This window comes from Mustela nigripes, chromosome 4 (genome assembly GCF_022355385.1).
Source record: "Mustela nigripes isolate SB6536 chromosome 4, MUSNIG.SB6536, whole genome shotgun sequence".
Taxonomy (NCBI): Eukaryota; Metazoa; Chordata; class Mammalia; order Carnivora; family Mustelidae; genus Mustela; species Mustela nigripes.
In genome coordinates this window covers 160,822,116-160,845,366 of record NC_081560.1, presented here as the reverse complement: position 1 = coordinate 160,845,366, position 23,251 = coordinate 160,822,116, and the positions used below count along the sequence as shown (strand labels likewise).

The window sequence follows — 23,251 nt, the reverse complement described above, 5'->3', positions numbered from 1 at the left end:
GGGGCGCCTGGGTGGCTCAGTGGGTTAAAGCCTCTGCTTTCGGCTCAGGTCATGATCCCAGGGTCCTGGGATCGAGCCCCGCGTCGGGCTCTCTGCTCAGCAGGAAGCCTGTTTCCTCCTCTCTCTCTGCCTGCCTCTCTGCCTACTTGTGATCTCTGTCTGTCAAATAAATAAATAAAATATTAAAAAAAAAATGGATTTGCCTGAGGCTACTCAGTTTGTTGCGAAGTTGGGATCTGAGTGCAGGTGAGAACCTGGATGCTTACCCATCATCCTGTATTATTTCACAAAAGGGTCAGGTGAAAAGGCATCTGAACATGCATTACGTGCACGTGCTCACGTAACGTGTGCTCACACACAACGCCCATGCGCGACTCTTATTCTGGCTCTAAGTATTTATGACACTGTGGTTGTCATCCAGAGCCTGAGAGACTCCAGGCTTGTCCCCTTTGCATTCGTGCGCTGTCTCTGTGCCTGCTGGAGGCAGTAATGAGAGGAAGGCAGGAAGAAGGAGGAGGAAGAGGAAGTGATCCAGCAGCCCCCAAATCGTTGAATTGTCCTACCTAGCAGAGGCTATGGGATATGCAGAAAATCCCTCCAGCCTTAATTATTATTGCTAACTGGGGGGGGGGGGGGGGCAGGGAGAATATACATCATTGAGATTCCTGTACCAATGATTTCCATTTTGGCTTCACCAGCCTTCCCTGAGCTGCTAGTAATTAGCAAACTTGATCGATTCAAGTGTCACTTCTTGCTTGTCACCTCTTTTCCTATGGTCTTTATGGTTCCCTAACGTATTTAAAATAATCAGTCTGAATGATTATCCCATTCATTTCGATCATGAATGTGTTACTAAGGAAGTTGTAATAATATTTCCTTTCTGAAAATTTGAAAAGCCAAAGAATTATATTGCAACCAGCTAGTCAGTATGACTGAGCTCTTCTGCCCAAACGTGAACACTGTGGGAGCTACAAATGAAAGATAATTTATTATCCCTGTCTTCAAGAGACTTAGAGTTTAGGTAGGGTTCCCCCTTACCTTTAGGGAATCTGATTTCATTGAAGGAAGAGTATTTGCTTGGCCCAGTATTAGTTTTTACATTTTTACTAATCAGCAAGCAGGGTTGAGAACCACTTGTCTAGTTTGAAAGAATTTTGACCTCTCTCTCTCTCTCTCTCTCTCTCTCACACACACACACACACACTGTACAACACAGGAGCACAGGAGGGGAGCTGGCCTATTATATTTTCCCTCTTCATTTCATAGATGATCAGAAGGCTTTGTGGAAGAAGGTATTAATTGTCCTGAGACCTGAACACCGGGTGGGATTGGCCCAAAGGAGGGGTGGACACGCTTAACGCTAATTAGGACAGGCAGCTTGTGAAAAGTGCTTAGTGTGTAGGTTTGTGGAGCACTCAGTGTGGCTTGATTTTTAAGACCGCATTTATCGAGTGCCTATCGTGTGTCAGAGCACAATACGCTCAATATACAGTTTCTCCGGCCGCCCATCAATAACCCAGTGGTGTGCGTGTTGTTTCGCAGATAAGGAAACTAAATATCACTCACCCAAGTGGGCAAGTGAGAGGTAGAGCTAGTAAGTGGTAGAGCTAGTAAGTGGTTGATCTAGTAAGTGATAGTAGGATCTCAGAGCTAGTAAGTGGTAGAGCTCAGAAATCCAGATCTGCCTGACTCTTAAAGACGCCTGCTCTGCAGTCACCATAAGGGGCCAAGGAGAGGGTCCCAAGGAGGGAAAGGCCGCGTCTATTTGGGCAGTCAGAAAGGGTCTCAGGGCAGAGGCAGGGGATGCTGGAGCTAGACCTGGGGAAGCGTCCATTAGCGGGATCCCTCAGGGCACACAAGGAAATAAGTTCACATAGGACGGATGCTGGAGGCTCTGGGAGGTAAGTAGAGAGTTTAATTTATGAGATGGGGCAGGGGGAGCCATGGAAGTTCTCTGAGCATAGGAGGAGTTTGATGAACATAAGATGTCAGAGCAAGATAGATCTAGAAGCCCAAGTGCTCAGAAGGAGCCAGGACGTGGCAGGAGTGATGCAGACAGCGCTGCTGAAGGGACACCAGACTGGCCTGCAACAGGGACACAGGCATCTTAAGGGAAAGAGGTCTGTCAGCTTCGGGGATAAACAATAGGGGTGAAGCAGACATGACAGCATAGGGCTGCACCCCCGTGACTGGTGTCACCTGTGCACAGGGGAGCTGGAAGGGAAATGCTGCTGTACTAAGGGACCATCACAGTCACCGGGGAGCAGGGAGGGTGGGAGCCAGCAGAGGCCAGAGGGCAGCGGAGAGAGGACAGGTGTGTTGAAGACCAGAGAGGTGTTCAAAGCAGGGGAGGCATGGAGAATGGGACAAACGAATAACAGCCCTTTCAGTCTGGCTGGGAAGGCCCTGGAACTTTGACCTGCAGCCTTCCAGCCTGGGGCTTTGCTTAGAGACCCGAGGGACCTGGTTGCAATAGTGGGGCAGGGCTGCCTTTATGGGGTCCCTGGTGAGTGAAGAGAGCAGAGAAATGATGGAGCAGAGAGACAGGCCGAGCCTGGCAGACATGGCATGGGTACCCTACATGGTGGGGCTGGATGGAATGAGGAAGGAGGGATGCCTGAACTCTGCTTTGGGCCATCTGCCAGGGATGCCCCAAGCTGGAAGGGTAGCAGGTATATGGGAAGAGTACCTGTGTGCCAAGTCCACAGGGCCACCCACCTGCCTCCACTCTTTGTGGACAAGGACATCCATGGAATGGCCTCAGCATGTCCAGAAGAACTGAAACCTTCCTTTTTAGTCCATCTGAACCTCCAAGCTCCCCAGCCTTCACTCCCCATTCCAGAACCACCCAGCATGACCTACACTCTCCTTGCCTGAGCTCATGTCAGTCCCTCTCGCCAAAATGCGCTCCTGCTCTGTGTCTCTGCCCACTGGGTCCCTATTCCCCTTAGGTTAAATGCCACCTCTTCTGAGATGTATCCTGGCAGCCTCTAGTTCTCCCTCCCTGGAGCTGCAGGATTCCCTTCCTGTGCGTCCCTCTCTTTTCCACATTTATTCCAGAGTGTTCTGTCTAACTGGCCTGAACCCTCTGTGTTCTCTGAACTCCCTAAAAGCAAGAGCCCTCTCTTGCTGATCTTTCGATGTCAGTTAGCCAACACAGACGGGCACACAGTAGGTGGTCAGCTAACAATGGTGTGATGAACGAAAGAAGGAACGAATGCAGGAATGAACGAACACACAGACTGACTCTAGGAAAGCTTTCGGCTACACCCCATCCCAGAAGAGTGAGGTCATGGCCGAGGGGGAACAGTGATCACGGTGGTTGCTCAGATGCACCCAGGCTAACCCCAGGCCTTTGGAATGATGGATGATGTTATAAGATCTTTCTGTATCTCTGAACTTCACTGACCCCTACCTCCTTCTAAATCCCCAGTCTCAGTGCGTCCCAGCCCGTCGTTTTAATGTATTCTGTTTCCTATAAACCACCGAGTGACTTCAAAAGCTCCAGGACAGAACCAGGGGACTCATCTCCTCTGTTTACTCCCCATCCTGCTCAAGGTTTATTATTTCATGTCACGAGGTTTCCTGTGAGCGTGTCTTTGCGAGGACGCTCCCACTGTGGTCTGAGAGCTCTGTATGCTAAGAGGTAATGTGAGAACACGGGCATGCGAGATGGGTCTTCAAGAGTCCTCGGGCTCTGCTGCCAAAACTCACTTTACGGTCACTCTTTACAGATTGTCCTGAACTTCACATCCATGGATTTGTTTAAAAGCCGCCTGTGCTGGTATGACTATGTGGAGGTCCGGGATGGTTACTGGAGAAAAGCCCCCTTATTGGGTAAGTTGACTTTAGAAGGCCTTGGGAGAGGGTGATGGGCTGTTCCATGGGATGCCATTAACACGCGGAAGGGCCCATCCCGACAGCGGACACAGGAAGCTCACAAGGGTCGGTGTCGTTGTAAAACTCCGAGCACTCCATTTGGCAGCACGTGTTAAAAGCTTTTAAGACCGAGACTGCCCTTCAACCTGGCAATTCTGCTTCTTGGAATGTATCCTAAGGAACCAATTAAGGAAGCGTGCAAAGTTCTAGCTGTGGGGGTATTCACTGGAGCAGGAAAAATGGAAAACAGTTTACGTGTTCAACAGTAGGGGTTCGCTGAAAAAACTGGGATACAACTTTCCAGGGGAAAACTATCCAGCCACTAAAAATAAAGTTGGAGGTGCCTGCTTATTGATACAGAAAGGGGTTCCTGTATGTCATTACACAAAAAGGTGTTACAAAAGACAACATGAGGTTGACTTCCATTTTAATAAAAATACTGTTATATGTATATTTTGAGGCTTTGCAAACTCAGGTGCCCTCAGAAATAAGGCATACGTGAGGACGAGGGGATTGGATAATAAATGAAGGAGTGGTGGGGAGTGTGGCCAAGTGAATATCCTGACCAGAATTACTCAAAACAAAACTACTTAAAACATGTACAGGTTGGATTCCACTGGAAGAAACCATTCTGTGATCTACAGTACAAATATCAAGTAGAATCATGAATATAAATAAATAACATATAGTGGTTATTTCAGAATGACGGAGATTTTGTTGTTGTTTTGTTTGTTGTTTTTTGTTTTAGTTTATTCTGGGGGCTCCTGGGTGGCTAAGTCGGTTAGGCATCTGATTCTTCACTTTGGTTCATGTCATGATCTCGGGGGCATGAGATCCAGCCCTACGTCAGGCTCTGCCCTCAGCGTGGAGTCTGCTCAAGGATTCTCCCTCTCCCTCTGTACCTTTCTCCTGTACCCTGCATACTTTCTCTCTCTCTTAAGAATTTTTTAATTCTTTTTTCCTTGTTTAGCTATATTTTCTAATTTTTCTACAATAACTGTGTACCCTTTCTGGTAGATGCATAGTGCATAAACTCATACGTGACAAGGCAGCTTGGACCTTTCCACAAGAGGCAGTGGGCAGGTGGCACAAGGAGAAAAGTCCGTTCATTCAGGATTGGTCACCAATTTGCAATCTCCCATGGGTGACCTGAAAAGATGAAAGTATAGAGAATTAATGGCACAGTGTCCTGGAAATGGACATAGGGACTCATTTGGCTAAAGAATAGCAATGGGGGAGCCAGGAAGAGATGTAGATTTATAAGGAGCCAGATGGAAGGGTTTTGGCTGTTAGTGGATCGTCCTCATTTTTAGAGCAATAGCAGGGTGGGCTTCCAGGTTGATAAATCTGAGCCTTCACTGAGGTCTTTGTCCCTGGCATATCCTCACAAGGGCAGAAAACCCGCTCTGGTTATTCTTTGACTGTCTGGCCTGGGAGTGAGCTGCTGTTGGGACAGCAGATGAAAGACGGAATCAGGAGGAGATGGGGAGAGTTAACCGGGGGAGAGTTCCATAGCCAGACCACGCGTGCCTTCGAGTCAGATTCTGGGTAGGTCAGAAGAGATTGGGACAGAGGGTCTGGGTGGCCCCGAGTGGGCTGGCAAATACTAAGCTCTGTCTGGCCACAGGGACTCAGCCACGTCAGCTTTCATTGGGAAGATCACATAAACCCCTTCCGTCCAGAAGACCATGAGTCTCAATTCCTAGAGGTCCAAACAGAAAGGAATCTGTGTGCACTGGTGCTTAAGAAAGCCGCCATGGCAGGCTCTGAGAGTGGGTGTCAGGTTACCACCACCATCGGTGGCATCGGTGGGCTAGTCTGCCATCTAGGTAGGCAAGCCGAGCACAGCCAGGAGCGTGCACGCTATAGGACAAAGGGGATTGGTTACCCGACGGCAGGGCGGCGGCTGCCTGCCCTGGATTTCTGCTTCCTGTCTCAGGCAAGCAGACACAGCGCATGCTCGCAGCCAGCAGGAGGCGCGGCCTCCAAGGTAGTACCGACTGGGTGTGGCAAAAAGACTGAGGGCTGTGTTCTGGGTTAGCAGAGGTTCCTGAACCTGGTTCCTGAACCCGAGTCGGCTGGGAGGATTTCTGTGAATACAGATCCCTGGGAGACCACCGCATCAGAATCCCCATGAGCTGGGTCAGGGAGTGATCCTGCTTCCCCGTCAATGTAGGTGCATGGGGACCTGTTTAGCACCACATAGAAAGGGGACGGCAGGGGTGCTCATCAAACAGCCGCAGCTGGTTACCTTTGAGAAAGGAGAGGAGGCACAGGTAGTCGGCAGCTTGGAGGTTTGGTTTGTATACTTTTGGATCATTCTACATTTTTTTACAAGAATGCATTCAGGTAGTATTTTCTAATTAAACTAATACAAGGGGTTGTGTGGGGTGGGGGAGTTTCCATGACAGCACGGAATCATGAACCCCTCGACAAGGCAGGGATCAGAGTCCCTAAGCCCACACCTTCACCAGGAAAGTGCAGAGTCCACACTCTTCGAACGTGGACCAACTCGCTAAGTCCGCACAGCCAGTTAGGGGCTGAGATCAGACCAGAACTCCGATGGCCTCGTCATGAGGAGTGGGGACTGCTGCCTCTGAGAAGGGTATCCCAGTAGTAGGACCGTCAGATAAAATGCATGATTCACTGTTTAGCTGAAATTCCAATGCGTCTGGCCTTCCCCTATTTTTGTTTGCAAAATCTGGCAACCCTAACGCCCCCCAGAGGAATGTGGTAGACCCAAAGGGCTCAGGGAAGGAAGCTCTCTGTTAACTGAGGTTCCCCAGAGAGGGCCAAGACACGCTCCTGAGACTGGGCACAGCCAGAGGCATTTCCAGGGATTCCCTTTTCTTGAACCTGAAACAAGAACTTTCTCACTGCAGATCCTGGCATTTCTGACTACACTTCCATTGATGAGATGGGGCTTTTGCCATTCGTTGTTGTTGGTGATGGTTTGCTTTGTTTGGGTTTGGGGGGGGCGGGTTGGGGCTCATATTTTACACACTTTTGTACTGTGTGTGTGTGTGTGTGTGTGTCCGCGTGCCGCAGCCAAGGCATGGCCCAGTGCCTGTAACCATCATTCTTCGTTTGCGGGAATTCTCCTTTGCCAACGACTTGGCCCTGCTCTGATGTTTCCAAATGCAGTTGTTAGTGCACTTTTGTGTTTGGAACAAGTGCATTGTGTGGGCCGAGCTGGTCCCTGGGAGGGGTCAGTGCCATGAAATCTGCTGGGAGGAGGCAGGTCAATGCCCCTTTGGCAGGAGGGAGAGCGGATTAGGGCTGATTGTGAAAGTATGCATCTTGCTCTGAAAAACTGTGCATTGCATATTTTCCCAGGGCAGTGTGTGAAAATCCAGGCATAATGGACGCATAACTTTTTATGAATGAACCCTTTATGACTCCCCACGGAGTCCACTTGTAGTGTCCTCATCTGCATTTCCTCTTCTTGATATCCTTATTAAACTCCTCCTCGAAAGCCAGGAACCAGCATCAGTTCGGGGATTTGCCACCTTTTCTCTAGTCCCGCTTCTGCCCAGCCTGTTCGTTCTCTTGGAAGGGGGCTGTTGGAGACCCACTTTTTCACAAAGTGATTAAAGAGAAGTGTAAGTAGAATGAGAATAGTTCACCATTGGTTAAATTGGTTTTTCAGTTTCAGGGGTCACTCATGAGATTGCACCTGAAGTGGGGAGGAATGGGGGTTGCCTACAGAGAGAATTTATCAGTACTCTTAAGTACTGTCATGTTAATTGGATTCCCCTCCCTTATTTCTGGTGGAGGAATTACTCAAACAATGCACTCTTGTATGCAGAACTGTCTTTGAGCACTCTGTACCACCACAGTACACACAAAGCCCCTCTCCCAACTTTTCCCTGAAGTGGGGAGGGAAGTTCATAAAGGCCAGGCTGGCTGATCAGAGTTGCATGGCCCCACTACTGGGGCTCCCTGGGCCGGGGGCCGTCTCCCAAGTGAGCAGGAACGTTGGTGGGAGTCAAAGAGCCAAGGCTGGCATCGCCACAAGCTCGCTGTATGGCTGGAGGCTTTTGACCTTCCTTCCTGTCTGTGTCCAAACGGGGAATGATGTGTACATTCCCAGAGACCAGATTTCCTGTCTATTCATCCAAAAGCGGACCGTGTCCAGAATTGCACCTCGAATACTGAAGTTTCCTTTTGATGATGGTGACAGTGGTGATGAATTAGGAGGTGAAATTGATGGTGAAGGTCAAGATCCCAGACTGCTGAGGTTCAAATCCCACTTCACTTACAACTTAGACTGTAACTCAAAGTGAATGCAGCTCAACTCAAATTCTACAATCCTTGGTTTTCTCATATCCTAGATTATGGATAGTACCTAATTTGGGGGTAGCAGAATGCAGTTATATAATGTCTGTAGGGTACCTAGGACAATGTCAAGCTCAAAAGCAAAAGGCTTTCCTTAGAACCATTATGGTGGAGATGGGAGTGTTGAGAAAACGGGACAAAATAGAAGGTTTTAGTTAAGAATACACAGCGATTGGAGTAATCTGTAATTTATCCCAGCCAGTCTGTGTTTGCCAAGGCAGTAACTCCTCCCTCCTCCAGAGCAGTGAGCCGACCAGGGTTGTCCTGTGGTCTGGTGGTGGTGGGTGGTTCGTCTCATCTGGTTCGGTTCTTGGGCAGCAAGGCAGGCATGGGAAGTCGCTCTGTTTTTTGCAAACAGTCTCCAGTGGCTGTGACAGCTGGGGTTTTAAAAGGAGAAATTTGGACTTGAAACTCGGTTTGGCTAAGAAGGAATTCCTTTTGTGATCCCACGTTGTTGAACGGCTGTTCAGCAAGCCTCTCTCCTCACTGGTAAGCAGTACTTCCCCACGTTTCCGTGGTGTCTTCCAAGAATTAATTGACACTAATTGGCCATGCCGGAGTAACCATTACGGAAAATTTATGGGCTTCTGATGGATTGTTCCTTGCCAAACTCTCGGCAGAAGTTTCAGCTCATCTCACTTCATGTGAAGCTCACCAGAGCCAGAGAGCTGCAGGTGGCCAGAATCGGAAGGAAGCAGAAGGAGATTAGCAGCTTCTACCTCACGTCTCGGCAAAGAATGTATCCACAGTTGGCCATCAGGAAATGGCCACAGTGGCCTTTATTCCTCCCTGAACCTCACTCCTCCTATTTCTCAGAAGGGAAAGGAGAATTATAACTTCAAGTGGTGTTGGTGATAAAGGAGTGCCCACCAAATAACTGTTGAATAGACATAAGAAACATTGAGATATGAGTCACATATAATACAACTCACTGTCTAAAGTATTTACGTCAATGGCTTTTTGTATGTTCAGGGTTGTGCAACCAGCCATCATCATAGTCAGTTTCAGAACATCTTCATCACCCCAAAAGAAAATACATCCCTACTCATCAAGAGTCCCTCCCCATTTCCCCAACATTAAATGGATTTTTGAGTGACTCCACAGTCAGAGCTTGAGAGAACCATGACCACCAGTCCAAGTAGACCTTGACTGGTCTGTGTTGTGAACTGATAGTACAGCTCAGCTCGTGTCCCACCCCACCCCCATTCCTATCCTGCCATGGCTGCCATCTTTTTTTAAATTAATTTTTTATTTTTTATTAACATATAATTATTATTATTAGCTCCAGCGGTACAGGTATGTTAATCGCCAGGTTTACACACTTCACAGCACTCACCATATCACATACCCTCCTCAATGTCCATAACCCAACTACCTTCTCCCTGAGCAACCCTCAGTTTGTTTTGTGAGATTAAGAGTCCCTATGGTTTGTCCCCCTCCCGATCCCATCTTGTTTCATGTTTTCCTTCCCTACCTCCCAAGCCCCCCATGTTGCCACTCAAATTCTTCATATCAGGGAGATCATATGATAATTGTCCTTCTCTGATTGACTTATTTTGCTTAGCATAATACCCTCTAGTTCCATCCAGGTCATTGCAAATGGCAAGATTTCATTTCTTTTGATGGCTGCATAGTTTTCCATTGTATATGTATACCACATCTTCTTTATCCATTCATCTTTTTAGGGCATCTAGGTCCTTTCCATAGTTTGGCTATTGTGGACATTGCGGCTGTAAACATTCAGGTGCATGTTCCCCTTTGGATCACTACATTTGTATCTTTAGGGTAAATACCCAGTAGTGTGATCGCAGGGTCATAGGGTAGCTCTATTTTCAACTTTTTGAGGAACCTCCATGCTGTTTTCCAGAGTGGCTGCACCAGCTTGCATTCCCACCACCAGTGTAGGAGGGTTCCCCTTTCTCCACATCCTTGCCAACACTTGTTTCCTGACTTGTTAATTTTAGCCATTTTGACTGGTGTGAGGTGGTATCTCATTGTGTTTTTGTTTTGTTTTGTTTTAAGATTTTATTTATTTACTTGACAGACAGAGATAACAAGTAGGCAGAGAGGCATGCAGAGAGAAGGGGGGAAGCAGGGTCCCAGCTGAGCAGAGAGCCCGATGTGGGGCTTGATCCCAGGACCCCGAGATCACAACCCGAGCCAAAGGCAGAGGCTTAACCCACTGAGCCACCCAGGTGCCCCTCATTATGGTTTTGATTTGTATTTCCCTGACGCCAAGTGATGTGGAGCACTTTTTCATGTGTCTATTGGCCATCTGGATGTCTTCTTTGCAGAAATGTCTGTTCGTGTCCTCTGCCCGTTTCTTGATTGGATTATTTGTTCTTTGGGAGTTGAGTTTGATAACTTCTTTATAGATTTTGGATACTAGCCCTTTATGTGATATGTCATTTGCAATTATCTTCTCCCATTCTGTCAGTGCCTCTTTGTTTTGTTGACTGTTTCCTTTGCTGTGCAAAAGCTTTTGATCTTGATGAAGTCCCAATAATTCATTTTTGCCCTTGCTTCCCTTGCCTTTGGCCAGGTTTTTAGGAAGAAGTTGCTGTGGCTGAGGTCGAAGAGGTTGCTGCATGGCTGCCACCTTTAGACGGCATTAGGAATTATAGGGTCAAAGATTCCTATATACCAGGAAAGGCATGACCTTTGGCCTCTTCCTCTGTAGAAGATCCAAATTTCAGACTTAGACCCAAGTGTCTGAGGAATATATGGTTATTTCTGTTTGTTTTTTTTTTTTTCAATAACAGAATTTCAACAGCAATTATATACCTTTCTGTCAGGTAGTGGGAAGTTAACTTCAATTAGATTGTGTTTTCTTCCTTCCACGTGGGGGTCCGATAAGGGATTGACTTTGTCCCAAGGCATGGTGGCAGGGGAGGCGTCCATTTTGCCATCCCAGGTGGCTTTACGGTGTGTCCTCCTGCCTGGTCTCTAGCCCTCTGTCTGAGCAAAGAATCATAAGTGGCTGCTGGGCCTCCTTCTTATCTCAACTCCAGGCCAGTTCAGATCGGTGCCAGGTCCACATCTCCCTAGAAGACATACAGTGGGTGATGTCCTGTGGCTCCGCACACCCTCTGGACTATGGGAAAGTCACCTCCATACCCCTCCGCTTGAAGAGCTCTGCATGCCTGTCTCCCGCCTAATGTCTGGATGAATGTGTCGATGCTTCTATTCTGACCCCAGGTGGGACATGGGGATCTAAGGTCTTGTTGCCCCTCCAGGCTCTGCCCAGGAAGTGGGGGCACAGTTCTGTCCTTCTCCCAGATCCTTTTTTAATTTTTATTTATTTTTATTACTTTTTAAAGATTTTATTTAAATTCAAGTTAGTTAACATATAATACATTATTAGTTTCAGGTGGAGAATTTAGTGATTCATCGGTGGCATACAATACCCAGTGCTCATGCCATCAATTACTGTCCTTAATGCCCATCATCCAGTTACCCCATCCCCCTACCCACCTCCCCTCCAACAACCCTCAGTTTATTCCCTATAGTTATGAGTCTCTTTTTTTTTTTTTTTACTTTTTTTAAAGATTTATTTATTTATTTGATAGAGATCACAAGTAGGCAGAGATACAGGCAGAGAGAGGGGAGAAGCAGACCCCCTGCTGAGCAGAGAGCCCGATGTGGGGCTTGATCCCAGGACCCTGAGATCACGACCTGAGCGGAAGGCAGAGGCTTTGACCCACTGAGCCACCCAGGCGCCCCCGGTTATGAGTCTCTTAATGTTTCCCTCCCTCTCTCTTTTTATCTTCCCTTCCCCCATGTTCATCTGTTTTGTTTCTTAAGTTCCACATGTGGAGTGAAATCATATGGTATTTGTCTTTCTCTGATTTATTTTGCTCAGCATAATACCCTTCAGTTCCATCCACATTATTGCAAATGGCAAGATTTTTTTCCTTTTTTTTTTAAGATTTTTTATTTTTATTTATTTGACAGAGATCACAACAAGTAGGCCTCTCTAGGCAGGCAGAGAGAGAGAGGGAAGCAGGCTCCCTACTGAGCAGAGAGCCCGACGCGGGGCTCGATCCCAGAACCCTGGAACCATGCATGACCTGAGCCGAAGGCAGAGGCCTTAACCCACTGAGCCACCCAGGTGCCCCAGATTTCTTTCTTTTTTGATTCTTGTGCAATATATATGTGTGTGTGTGTGTGTATATATATATATATATATATATATACATACATATATACATATGACAGCTTCTTTATTCATTCATCTGTCAGTGGACATTGGGGCTCTTTCTGATGAAGTTCTAGAACCTAGGTGAGGTTTGGTGGGCTGAGGTCCGGAGCCGATGACCAAGAAAGAATTCTTGAGACATCTTTGGTGCAAAATGGTGGTTTATTAAAGCACGGGAACAGGCCCCGTGGGAAGGAAGAGCTGCTGCCCCGGGTTGTGAGGGATGGCAGGTTTTGTACCCTGCTGTTGGGGGAAGGTGAGGGGAAGGGAGGTGTCAGTCAGTGGAGTTTTCATATGCTAAAGAGGGCCTACAAGGTGCCAGGATGTTCCAGGCCTGCCGGAGGCCTTGCCCTTGCTGCTGGATCAATGTTGTCTTTAGACCAGCCATTAACATTAAGATCTTTGGGAGACTTTTTGGTGGGGTCTCACAATCCTGCTATCAATCGTCTTTGTTAGTGAGATTTAGGACATTTGTAAGCCAAGGGAGACTCCTGTCTAGCAGGATTGTGAGCTCTGCAAGTTAACTATTTGCTTATTGTTCATGGCAGTCAGGGCTGCCTGAGGGATGCTACACTTCTGGAGGGGAAAGGGTGAAGAGGGGGTGCAAGGCGCCAGCTCCTGCTTTGTCCTCAGCCAGCCTCCTGCTCCCTCATCATTTCCATAGTTTGGCTATTGCAGACATTGATGTTATAAGCATTGGGGTGCAGGTGCCCCTTCAAATCATTATTTTTGTATCATTTGTATAAATATCCAGTAGTGTGACTGCTGGGTCACAGGGTAGTTCTATTTTCAACTTTTTGAGGAATCTCCGTACTGTTTTCCAGAGTGGCTACACCAGGTAGCATTCCCACCAATGGTGTAAGAGGGTTCCCCATTCTCCACATCACTGCTAACATCTGTTATTTCCTGAGTGGTTAATTTTAGCCATTTTGACTGCTGTGAGGTGGTGTCTCACTGTGGTTTTGATTTGTATTTCCCTGATTCTGTGTGATGTTAAGCATTTTTTCACGTGTCTGTCGGCCATTTGTATGTCTTCTTTGGAGAAATGTCTGTTCATGTCTTCTGCCCATTTCTTGACTGGATTGTTTTTTGGGGGGGTGTCGAGTTCAATAAGTTCTTTATAGATTTTTGGGTACTAGCCCTTTATCTGATGTGCCATTTGCAGATATCTTTTTCCATTCTGTATGTTGCCTTTTAGTTTTATTGATTTTTTTCCTTTGCTGTGCAGAAGCTTTTGATCTTGATGAAGTCCCAGTAGTTCATTTTTGCTTTTGTGTCCTTCTCACAGATCTGTTTTAAACCCACTTGGGGTCTCTATCATCTTTTTCCATCAAGGGCCTTACCTCAGGGTGGGACGGTATACGGGGTCCTTCTAGAAGGTCCATCATCCCTTTTCTAATCCTCTCTCTCTCTGGTTCCTGCACTCATTCATCCTAGCAATCTTTCTAAGACTACAAGGGTGAAAATGGAAAATGTGCTCTTCTTCACTGAGTGTTCTTCCAAACAAAGTTCTTCCAAACTTTGTGATTGTGACTAGGCTTATGAAATTCAAGAGCCTACAAGATTTGATTTTTTTTTTTATCATATGTTCTCTGGCATCCCTTTTCTGAGGCAAGAGAAGCAGAATGTCTTCCCAAAGGCATGCCACCCGCAGAAGAAGGGCATGTATCTAGTAGGAAATACCGCGGGGGGGGGATCGTCCATCGCTGTTTCAGACCATTACCCACCACACCTGTACCAGACCCACATGGCAGAGGAGGGTGTGTCTGGGCTACACTCTGAGTTCTTCGATTGACTGGTGTCTGGAATCCTCTATAAGTCGGTCCTTTATTCCTCTTTGCGTGACAGGGTGAATCGCCACAGCCAAGCTCCTGCTCACAGGGTGCCACATTGAAAAAACGCCGCTCCCTCTCTCTGTAATGAGTTTCTCGCTGTCTGCTAGCAGCCTGACCTGTCTTTTCCGTTCCCAGGTAGGTTTTGTGGCAATAAAGTCCCGGAGCCCCTCACCTCCACGGACAGCCGGCTCTGGGTGGAGTTCCGGAGCAGCAGCAGCATCTTGGGCAAGGGTTTCTTCGCAGTGTACGAAGGTTGGTTCATGATGAGAGAAACCCACAGGGGAGCTTTGGCTGTTCTCTGACCTTCCCACGCAGCCCCCATCCCTCTTGCACCCAGGCCTGCATGGCAGCTGCCAGAGCCCCGGGGGTCGGGGCACCCACCACAGGGGCTGGGCCGAGGCATCCCCCCGGGGCCCCCTCCTCCACATGCTGGAAGCAGAGAGGGCAGCTGTGCTTCCCTCAGAACAGGTGTCATCATCTACCTGTCACCACCCCGCTGAACCCCATTTCAGTGCAGCTGGGGGGCCCATCCAGGGTAGTGAACCCGAGGACATGAAAGCAACCTCTGAATCTGTGCGAGCCCAAGCAAAGGACCCAACCACTCTGGGCCTCTGTTCAGAAAAGATCAGGATATTTACAACCGCATTTCTTGAAAGGGCCTCTGAGGCCACCATGGGGTTGAGTTGAGGAAACAAATAGGTCTGGGCTCTAGGCAGCTGCCACCAGCGCATTTCTGCTAAAGTTCATTCCACATATTTGGTAAATTGTAATTATGGAAAGGCCAAGGTTTTGTTTCTATAAATGAAATAACGTGTGTGTGTGTGTGTGTGTGTGTGTGCGTGCGCGTCCCCCTCTGTGTCAGTGGTCCCCTGGCCTCTGCATTAGAATCCCTCGGGGAACTCAGACATCACTGTTACTTGGAGCTCCCCCAGACCTCCTTGCGTCAGAACTTCTAGGGATGCATCCCCTGCTTCCACAGCTCAGACTATTTCCCAGGTGATTGTGATGTACAACATTGATGGGGAACCACTGCCTTACATGGTTATTTTCTCTATATGGAAAAAATCCCAAGTTGCCAACAGATCAAATTGTGCCTTTCCGGAGGCACAGTGCCGGTTAGGTGGAGATGAAAATGTTGCCACGTGGAGCCACCTAGTGGTGATCCGTGGGTCACTCATTTCCTTCCCAAGGTCTGATCAGGAACCCCATTCCTCCTTTCCTGGCTCTCTTCCTAAAGCTACGTGTGGAGGAGACATTAACAAAGACGCTGGTCAGATTCAATCTCCCAACTATCCCGATGACTACAGACCTTCCAAGGAATGTGTTTGGAGGATTACGGTTTCAGAAGGGTTTCACGTGGGACTTACCTTCCAAGCTTTTGAGGTGAGTACCGCTCAGGTTTTCCCAAGGATGAAGTAACTGTCAACTTCTTCTAGACGCTCTCTGCTCCATAAAGATGGGTTTCCATTGAGTGGGTTGCAAACAAGAACCTGAGAGACCATTTCAAGCTCACGAGGCATCGTAACTGGACATTTGGCTTCAACGTCTTTGCAAACTTTGAAATTGCATCCACCTCCTTTCCAACAGCCAACCAGGGGTGGGGGGGAGGTGGCGCGGGGGTAGAGGGGACTGAAGGTCTAGGAGCGGATTTCAGGAAGTTGCATAGAACCGGTCTTCCATGTGTATCGTCTCTTAGTCTGCACAGTTTGGTTCTCCCTGGGCTTCCACAAGTAAGGGACAGCTTGGAGAACCCAGGACACACTTGGGTCCCTCTGCCTCCTGGTTAGATCTTTGAGAGTGTTGCTTAGGTTCCCTTCTCACATAAAAAAGCCTTAAAGCCAGACCATCCATCACCTTCCACGTTGCCTCTTTTCTCTGTTTAGATCGAAAGGCATGACAGCTGTGCCTACGACTACCTGGAGATCCGCGATGGCCCCACGGAGGATAGCGCCCTGATTGGCCATTTTTGTGGCTATGAGAAGCCAGAAGATGTGAGATCGAGCTCCCACAGAATGTGGATGAAGTTTGTGTCCGACGGCTCTATCAATAAAGCGGGCTTTGCAGCCAATTTTTTCAAGGGTATGAATTAGCAGCTTGTTTCCGTTTTTAGTCACAGGAGGAGGTATTGTCCCCCTGGCTTAAGAATCACAAAACCCATATGGAACCTTAGCACAAACAAGGCTCCCTGCAGGGAGAAGGCAGTGACCCATTTTCAAGTTGCCTCTTACTGAGTTCACCACTGATTCATGAGCAGGCACGGCTTGGGTAGCTACAGGGCAGAAAGTTCTGCCACCGTGGTTGGAAACTAGATTTAATAAGTTTACCCTTAGTAAACCTCAGGGAAACTGAGTGTTGATAATAAATATTCATGTAGTCACTCTTGTTAATTGAGCACCTACTGTGTATCAGAAACTGCAAGGTGCTTGGTGGACATGATGTCACTTAATTCCCAAAATAACCCTTTGAGTTGGGTTTGGATCACATTTGATTAGGATTGAGAAGGGTTGCTTGGGGGTCACTCAGATCATTAAGAGGCAGGTCAAGAAGCCCAGTGCAGTCTAACTCCTGAGCTCAAACCCCTTTGGCAGTGTTGCCTTGCAGTCCCTGATGTAGGCCCGAGAGGCAGCCTCCCTCCTCAGCTGCTGACGTACCAGCCCCCGGTGTACAAACCTCCCTTTGAGTGGCAAGGAGAGTGAGGGGTTCAGGGAACAAATTTCCATGTGGTCTTGGGGACCTGCTGTGTTGCAGAGTCTTGATGAAAGTGACCCAGAATGGCATGGGAAGCACAGCGTGCCTGGTCCCTGCAGAAGGGGCTTCTCAGGACTCCTCTGTTGGGGGCAGGTCTTCCTTCCCTGCTCTCTGGGCCCTGGAAGCCCCTAAGACCACATTGTAAAGGGGGGCCCAGGTATTCCCCAGCACACTGTGATCAGGTGCCTGGTGGCACACTAGCAGCCACTGAATAGTGTTATCTAAGCCACGTCTGAGCTCTGTAGCTCAGTAGCACCACTCACCTTTGGGAGGAACCGCTTTCCCCTCCTTCCCTCCTCTCCAGGAACTCTTGGCTGTGCCGGTCCAGAAATCCTGGTCCCTCTCTTACTCCCACTCTCCGCATATGCCCCCTCTTTAGCCCTTTGTCCCAGGTTCTACGTAAGTGCGTGGGTGTCAGAGGAACCCATCTGGAGCCGTGTGGGCCTGAGCAACTCTTGGTCTTTACTGAAACTCCAGGTTTGCTCTCTGTAAAACAAGGGGAAGCAATCTGCCCATTTTACCTAACCCATTGTGAAGCCCCCCAAAATGATGGCTGCGGGGACACTTTCCAAGCTGAAAAGGGCCCCACAGATGTGTGGGGCATCTTCTTTGATCTCGAGGCATCTGGGAGAGCGAAACCCAAGCAGAAACAGAACAAGAATCATAAGACTGTGGATAACTGGAGGAAAAAATGTGGTCCCTTCCTTCCAAGCAAAGAAGCCAGGCTGCAGCAGGTCAGCTTGTGGTTGAGATGCCCGGAAACTTAGTCTATGCGACCCACCCCACCCCCCGCCCCGGCCCAGACCACACATGACCTAGCACCAGCGACGCTTGCTGGGTGGCCTGAAGCAAGTGACCCGAAGTCTCTGAACCCCAAATCGTCTGCTTCTAGAAATGACATACGAGGCTATTGTAGAGCTGTCGGGAGAAAACCAAACCATGTAGGTAAATGCACATTGTCTAATGGCTAGTCCCAGGAACTGTCTTTGCTAAAGAAGGAGTCTTGGAGGTGGTTATTGTTACCTTTGGCAAAAAGGAAGTGACGATTTCTTCTTGCAGTTGCCATGTATCAGTTTCTTGTGGCTGCTATAACAAGTTACTATCATTGTGGAGGCTTAGAACAATAGAACTTTCTCGTCTTCCAGTTCTGGAGGTCAGATTTCCTTGCCTCTTCCCGTGTCTAGAGGAGGCCTCCGCATTTCTTGGCTCGGATGCCCCTCCATCTTCAAGCCAGGGCTGGCCGGTTGAGTCTGTCTCCTGCAGCGTCACACACCTCTGTTTCCATGGCTGCACCTCTCTCTCTCTGCCCCTGACTGTCCTCCTCCCTCTCTCAGTCATAAGGACCCGTGAGCTGACAGTGGGCCCACCCCCAGATCCCAGGATAATCTATTTCAAGATCCTTGATTTAATCAAATTTGTGAAGTCCTTTTTGCCAAGTAAGCTCATGGATTCACAGGTTCCAGGGACTAGAATGTGGACGGCTGCCGGAGGCCTGATTTTGCTTAGCACGTGTCACGCATGATTAGAAAGATTTATTCTAATTCTGTCCCTCTCCTCTGACATCCATCCTCTGCTCTGTCAAATTAGGTGTTGCGGAGTTAGTAATCCCGTGGCACCGACCCACCCACACCTCATTCCTGGTGCTGCTGCTAATTGGCGGTGCATGGTTTTGAGAGTACCGGCTAACGCTGGAGATAAGGGCAACCAGTCCAGAAAAAAAAAAAAAAAAAGGATGCCCTGTTGAATTTGAACTTAAAATGAAGAATGATCTTTTAGTTTAAGCATGTCTCAAATATTGCACACGTGGTTAAGAAATGATAAGACACATTCATCTTAAATTCAAATGTAGTCAAGCCTGTTGGGTGTCTTTGTGGCAACCCTACCAGTGAGGCCGCAGTGAGGTGCACGTCCCTCAGGGCAGCTACACCGGCGTGCAAGGCACTGAGTCAGCTTGCTCTGGGTACCCACAAGACCCAGCTGCCTTTGCAGTTTGGAAGTCCCCTCCTCCTCCCTCCGCCACAGTCAGCATTCATTCAGCGGTCGTCAAGCCATGTGTCAGGTGCTGTGCTAGGCGCTGGGGACACAGAGGAAAGCACAGTCCTTGTCCTCAAGAGCTCAGGCCAGTGAAAGAGGACTACAGGCAAATGTCGGTGGCCTGGCTGCAGACATGCGACCTCAGAGGCCCTCAGCCTGGGGGCGGGGCTGCATTGCCCAGCCTCGGACTCCAAGGGCATTTCAATTCTCATCTTGCAAATGTCTCCTTAGATGCCCATGAAGGCATTACCCGAGGCTCACCTACACTAACTTAATGCACAGGCCTGGCTTGACATCCCTTTTACGTCAGAGAGCTTGACCCTGAATCCTAAAAGAGGAACCAGGACTGGTGGAAGCTTTGGGGGACCTTTTAGAGGGGAGAGAAAGGACTGTATTGAGTGTGCCAGAAACCACGTGAGTGCTCTCACGTTCTCTTCAGAACAGCCCCATTCAGAACAGTCGGCATTAGTATTACCCCGCCTTTGACAGTTGAGGAAACAGAAGTTCTGAGGGGGCAGAGCAGGAACAGACCCAGGATCTGAAGGGTCCCCCCGTGCCTTCTTCCCACAAGAGACCCACCATCACAGGCAAGTCAAGTGAAGGGGGAGTTGAATTTCTCTTTAGTGTTTGTGATTTGATTCTCAGCCTGGTCGCCTTTCTGCCCTCCGGACGCCGTGGAAACATGGGGAAAAGGGCCTTGGACGTGGCACCCCAGGTTTGGATTTTTGTCCTGCCTCCATCCCTCACAGGCATCTGCGGTCATTTTCCTTTCAGAGACTGGGTCGGACCCGCTCCGTGCTCCACTGTGCTCCCAGTGCCTGGCCCGTGCCGGGCTCAGTAGGTACTCCCTGCGCCGGGAATGAATACATGAAAGAGGAAATGAGGCTCAGGTTCCTCACTTGTGGGTTGGGCTTCCTGCTGATTTCTCTGCCTCCTTTTCCGGGTTCCCAGGAGGAGGAATAAGGCGAGACCGCATTTTAGAGCAGTGCTGTCCCACCGAAATAAGAGGCGTCACAAAGGTGAGCCCCCGATGTCATTTCCAACTGGCTAGCAGCCACCTTTCTCCTTCCCCACCAAAAGAAACAGGTGGAATTATTTGAATGTATCTTATTTAACCCAATCTATCAATTTTATGATCATTTACCATCACACACAAGACTGTCATTTTAATAGGTAATTCATATACACAACCTTAGTGGCATATTTTATGGGCTTCTTCATTCTAAGTCTTGGAAATCCGGTGCCTTTTTACACTGCCAGCGCACCTGAAATTGGACAAGCTGCATTGCGAGTGCTGGACAGCCACACGGGCTGAAAGCGGCCACGTTGGTCAGTTACAGGCCTCAGGACCGGACACAGCCAGCTTCCTCTGCCCAATCTTTTTCCAGAAAAGCCATTGGTAGATTGTCATGGGAACACACAGTGCCCAGGGCGTGTGTCAGGACTTCTCCCATGAAAGAAACTGGAAGAGGAACTACAAAGTCCATGCAGAAGAGTTGGACCAAGAGAAAGAAAGTCCTGCCTTGGTGCCAGTTAGCAGGAGGCTCTGCCCGGAGCCCAGCTGGCGCGTGGCACTGGCCACCGTGCCAGTTGGCCTCCGCACCCCCCTCCCGGTGCCAGATGGCAGTCTCTCTCAGAGCCCGCGGGCCTGGCAGCAGGCAGGGCTCGTCTCCGCTTACTTCAGGAGATGGCGGCATTTGAGGGTTGGCCATTTTGGTCATATGATTTCCACAGTGACCCCCACACCCCTCTGTCCCAGTGCCAGCGGACCCCCATGGGGTGTTGACAAGGGGGACCGGATTCCTTCAGGTGTTTCTTCAAAAGCTTAGGGATGTGTCCTGCCATCTCATTCCTTAACTCTCTCTGCAAACAATTGTTGCCATCTTACCTGAGCCATCTCATTATCTAAACACGGAATGGTTCCTTCTCTTACTAATACCACTTGAAGAAGGCAGAGAAGAAAGAGCTATGACTCGGCAAGGCTGAGCCCTGCCTTTTCAGCTTTTTCTCCTACCTCTCACCATCTCCCAGATTTTTCTAGGAGGCTTGGCTTTGACCATTGTGGCCCAGAGCAAGCATGAATCTGTGGGCTTGGAACAGATGCTGCTTCCTCACTGTGGAGGTGATTCCAAGGATACCCAGGCTCCCACTGAGGGCAGGGCCCCTCATACACTTCCACGCCATCCATCCAAGTTGAAGTAGGGTTGAAAATGGCCAAGCATCCCACGGCTCTTGCTGGGAGAAGCTCAGATGTGACTCTACCACTTTCACCCACCTTCCTGGGGCAAATAAATGTCCTACCCTTCTAGTTCCCTGGAGGAACTATATTCCCTTTGCCTTAGTCCCCAAACCAGTCTACCGTCCTCTCTCCCTGCACATGGGTAAGATGGCCCCTGGACATTTGTTCATCTGGGGTCTTCCCTTTCTTACCTATGACAAACGTGTGTCCTTCCCATAGTCATATCACCTTCTGGCATCAGAGTCTCCCTCTGGCCCCGACATGATCGGTGTTTATCTTGGTGTATTTTGATGGGCTTTTCCCATCATTCTTTTCTACCCTCCCCCTGCACCCACCTGCCAGTTTCTTCACTCTGCTGTGCTGCCTTTCTGCCCATCTCTTTTCTTCTCCACTGGCCCATCTTTGACACATTGTCCTTCTTTCTGTTTCTGCCTTGTCCCTCTCCCCTCCTCTCGTACTACTGCGCTCTCACCTGATTCAGGTATGCCCAGGTAACCCTATCCCTTTCACTGCCCTCATGATTGTGTCTCTCCACCCACTGGGATTTTGAAAGCAACCCCACTGTTGTCTGTAGTGAGATCTGTTGTGTATTGGATGTCATTTTCAGCTCCGACCATGCTAAAAGCAGATACTATTCTAATTTTTAAAGCAGGAAGAAGGCTCAGAGAGGTTAAATCATCCAATCTGTTGGGGGCATGATCCAGTATGGATCCAACCGAGGTCTGTCTGGCTCACCCTAGAAGCCTGGACTCTCCATTTCTCCTTATTATTGATTCTCCCCCCTCCTCCTATTCTTTCTAGCAAATGCCAAAGAAAGCACTTTGTCTCTTGTAAAGCAATAAGTAATTGGAGGATTGTTACTATTTTAGCATACTCCATATTTACATTTATTTGAGGCCATGAACAAGTTCAACCCCCTGCCTAGAGCATGTCTCCTATACTCAGTTCCCCTACTGGCCAGTTCATTTAAGCTTTGGCTGAGCCCAACAACACACCATTCTTAGAATCACCCAAGTTTACTGTCCACTGTGTGTGACGATGGGACATTCACTTGCCTTTCTTTACCCAGTGAAGGGTGAGCAGGTAGACGAGTATGATGTGCCCCATAGCTGAGGAAGGCTGGAAGGAAACGGGTCTGTTTGAGTGGGGAAAGGGCAGTGCAGAGGGAGCCAGCCTGGTTGCAGGGTTTGCTTGTGCTGCAGGGCCACTGGGGTAGACGTTGCAAGGGGCCAGAATTTTGACAATTCACATTTTAAAGGATGAGAAATACTTTTGGAAAACAGGGAGAGTCCTAGGTCTCATTGATTTCAAGCAGGGTCTGCAAAGCCATCCATAAGAAATGTTAATGAAAGGGTCATGGCGTAAGGGCAGGACTGGGGGGTCTTTCCTGGACTTCACCAACTCTAAGATGTCCCGATTTCTCTCATTTTATGTGTAATGTAGGCTTTTGAAGATTCTGTGGCCAACCCTGTGCTCGCTGTATTCCTGCCTTCTGTGCTGTTAGGTACCAATGCCACCCCTTCCCTTTCTTCCTCCCACATCGGGCTTTTTCGGTTTTGTCTTATTTTGGAAGATACCTCAGGGTTTTGTTGTTCCTTTGCTTGGCTCTCTGGCTTGGTGAGGCCACAGTGTCTCCTCTCAGGGGTAGATGACCCAAGCCTGGCAACAGAAAATGATTAGTTTCTCCTTTTATTTCTGATCCTCTTCTTGGAGATGCCCATGGCCCGGGTTTTTCTTTCCTCCAGAGATGCACGGACTGACATTTCCGGGCAGGTTCTCCAGTGACCCCGGGTTCCTTCTCAGGACAACTCTCCTGGCATCCCACCTGCTGTTTTCAATTGCCCCCAACATATAACTACGCACTTGTCAGCGCTGAATCCCATCCAAGTCCCCTGCTAACTCAGTCTCACTGTGGCCCCTTCCTGTACTTTCTCCTGGGAGTTCTGGCTAACCTAAGAGCTCAGCATTTTCTGTAACCTT

The 23,251-nt window shown here is 48.7% G+C and overlaps 1 protein-coding gene across 1 annotated transcript in view; it reads left to right on the top strand.

Annotated features, from left to right (window-relative positions):
* Nucleotides 1–23,251, top strand: part of TLL2 (tolloid like 2) — a 118,231-nt gene that overhangs the window by 81,389 nt on the left and 13,591 nt on the right. The window contains exons 10-13 of the mRNA XM_059395909.1: nucleotides 3,735–3,837; nucleotides 14,386–14,502; nucleotides 15,488–15,633; nucleotides 16,134–16,329. Coding sequence (XP_059251892.1) covers nucleotides 3,735–3,837; nucleotides 14,386–14,502; nucleotides 15,488–15,633; nucleotides 16,134–16,329 — 562 coding nt within the window. The remainder of the gene's footprint in view (nucleotides 1–3,734; nucleotides 3,838–14,385; nucleotides 14,503–15,487; nucleotides 15,634–16,133; nucleotides 16,330–23,251) is intronic.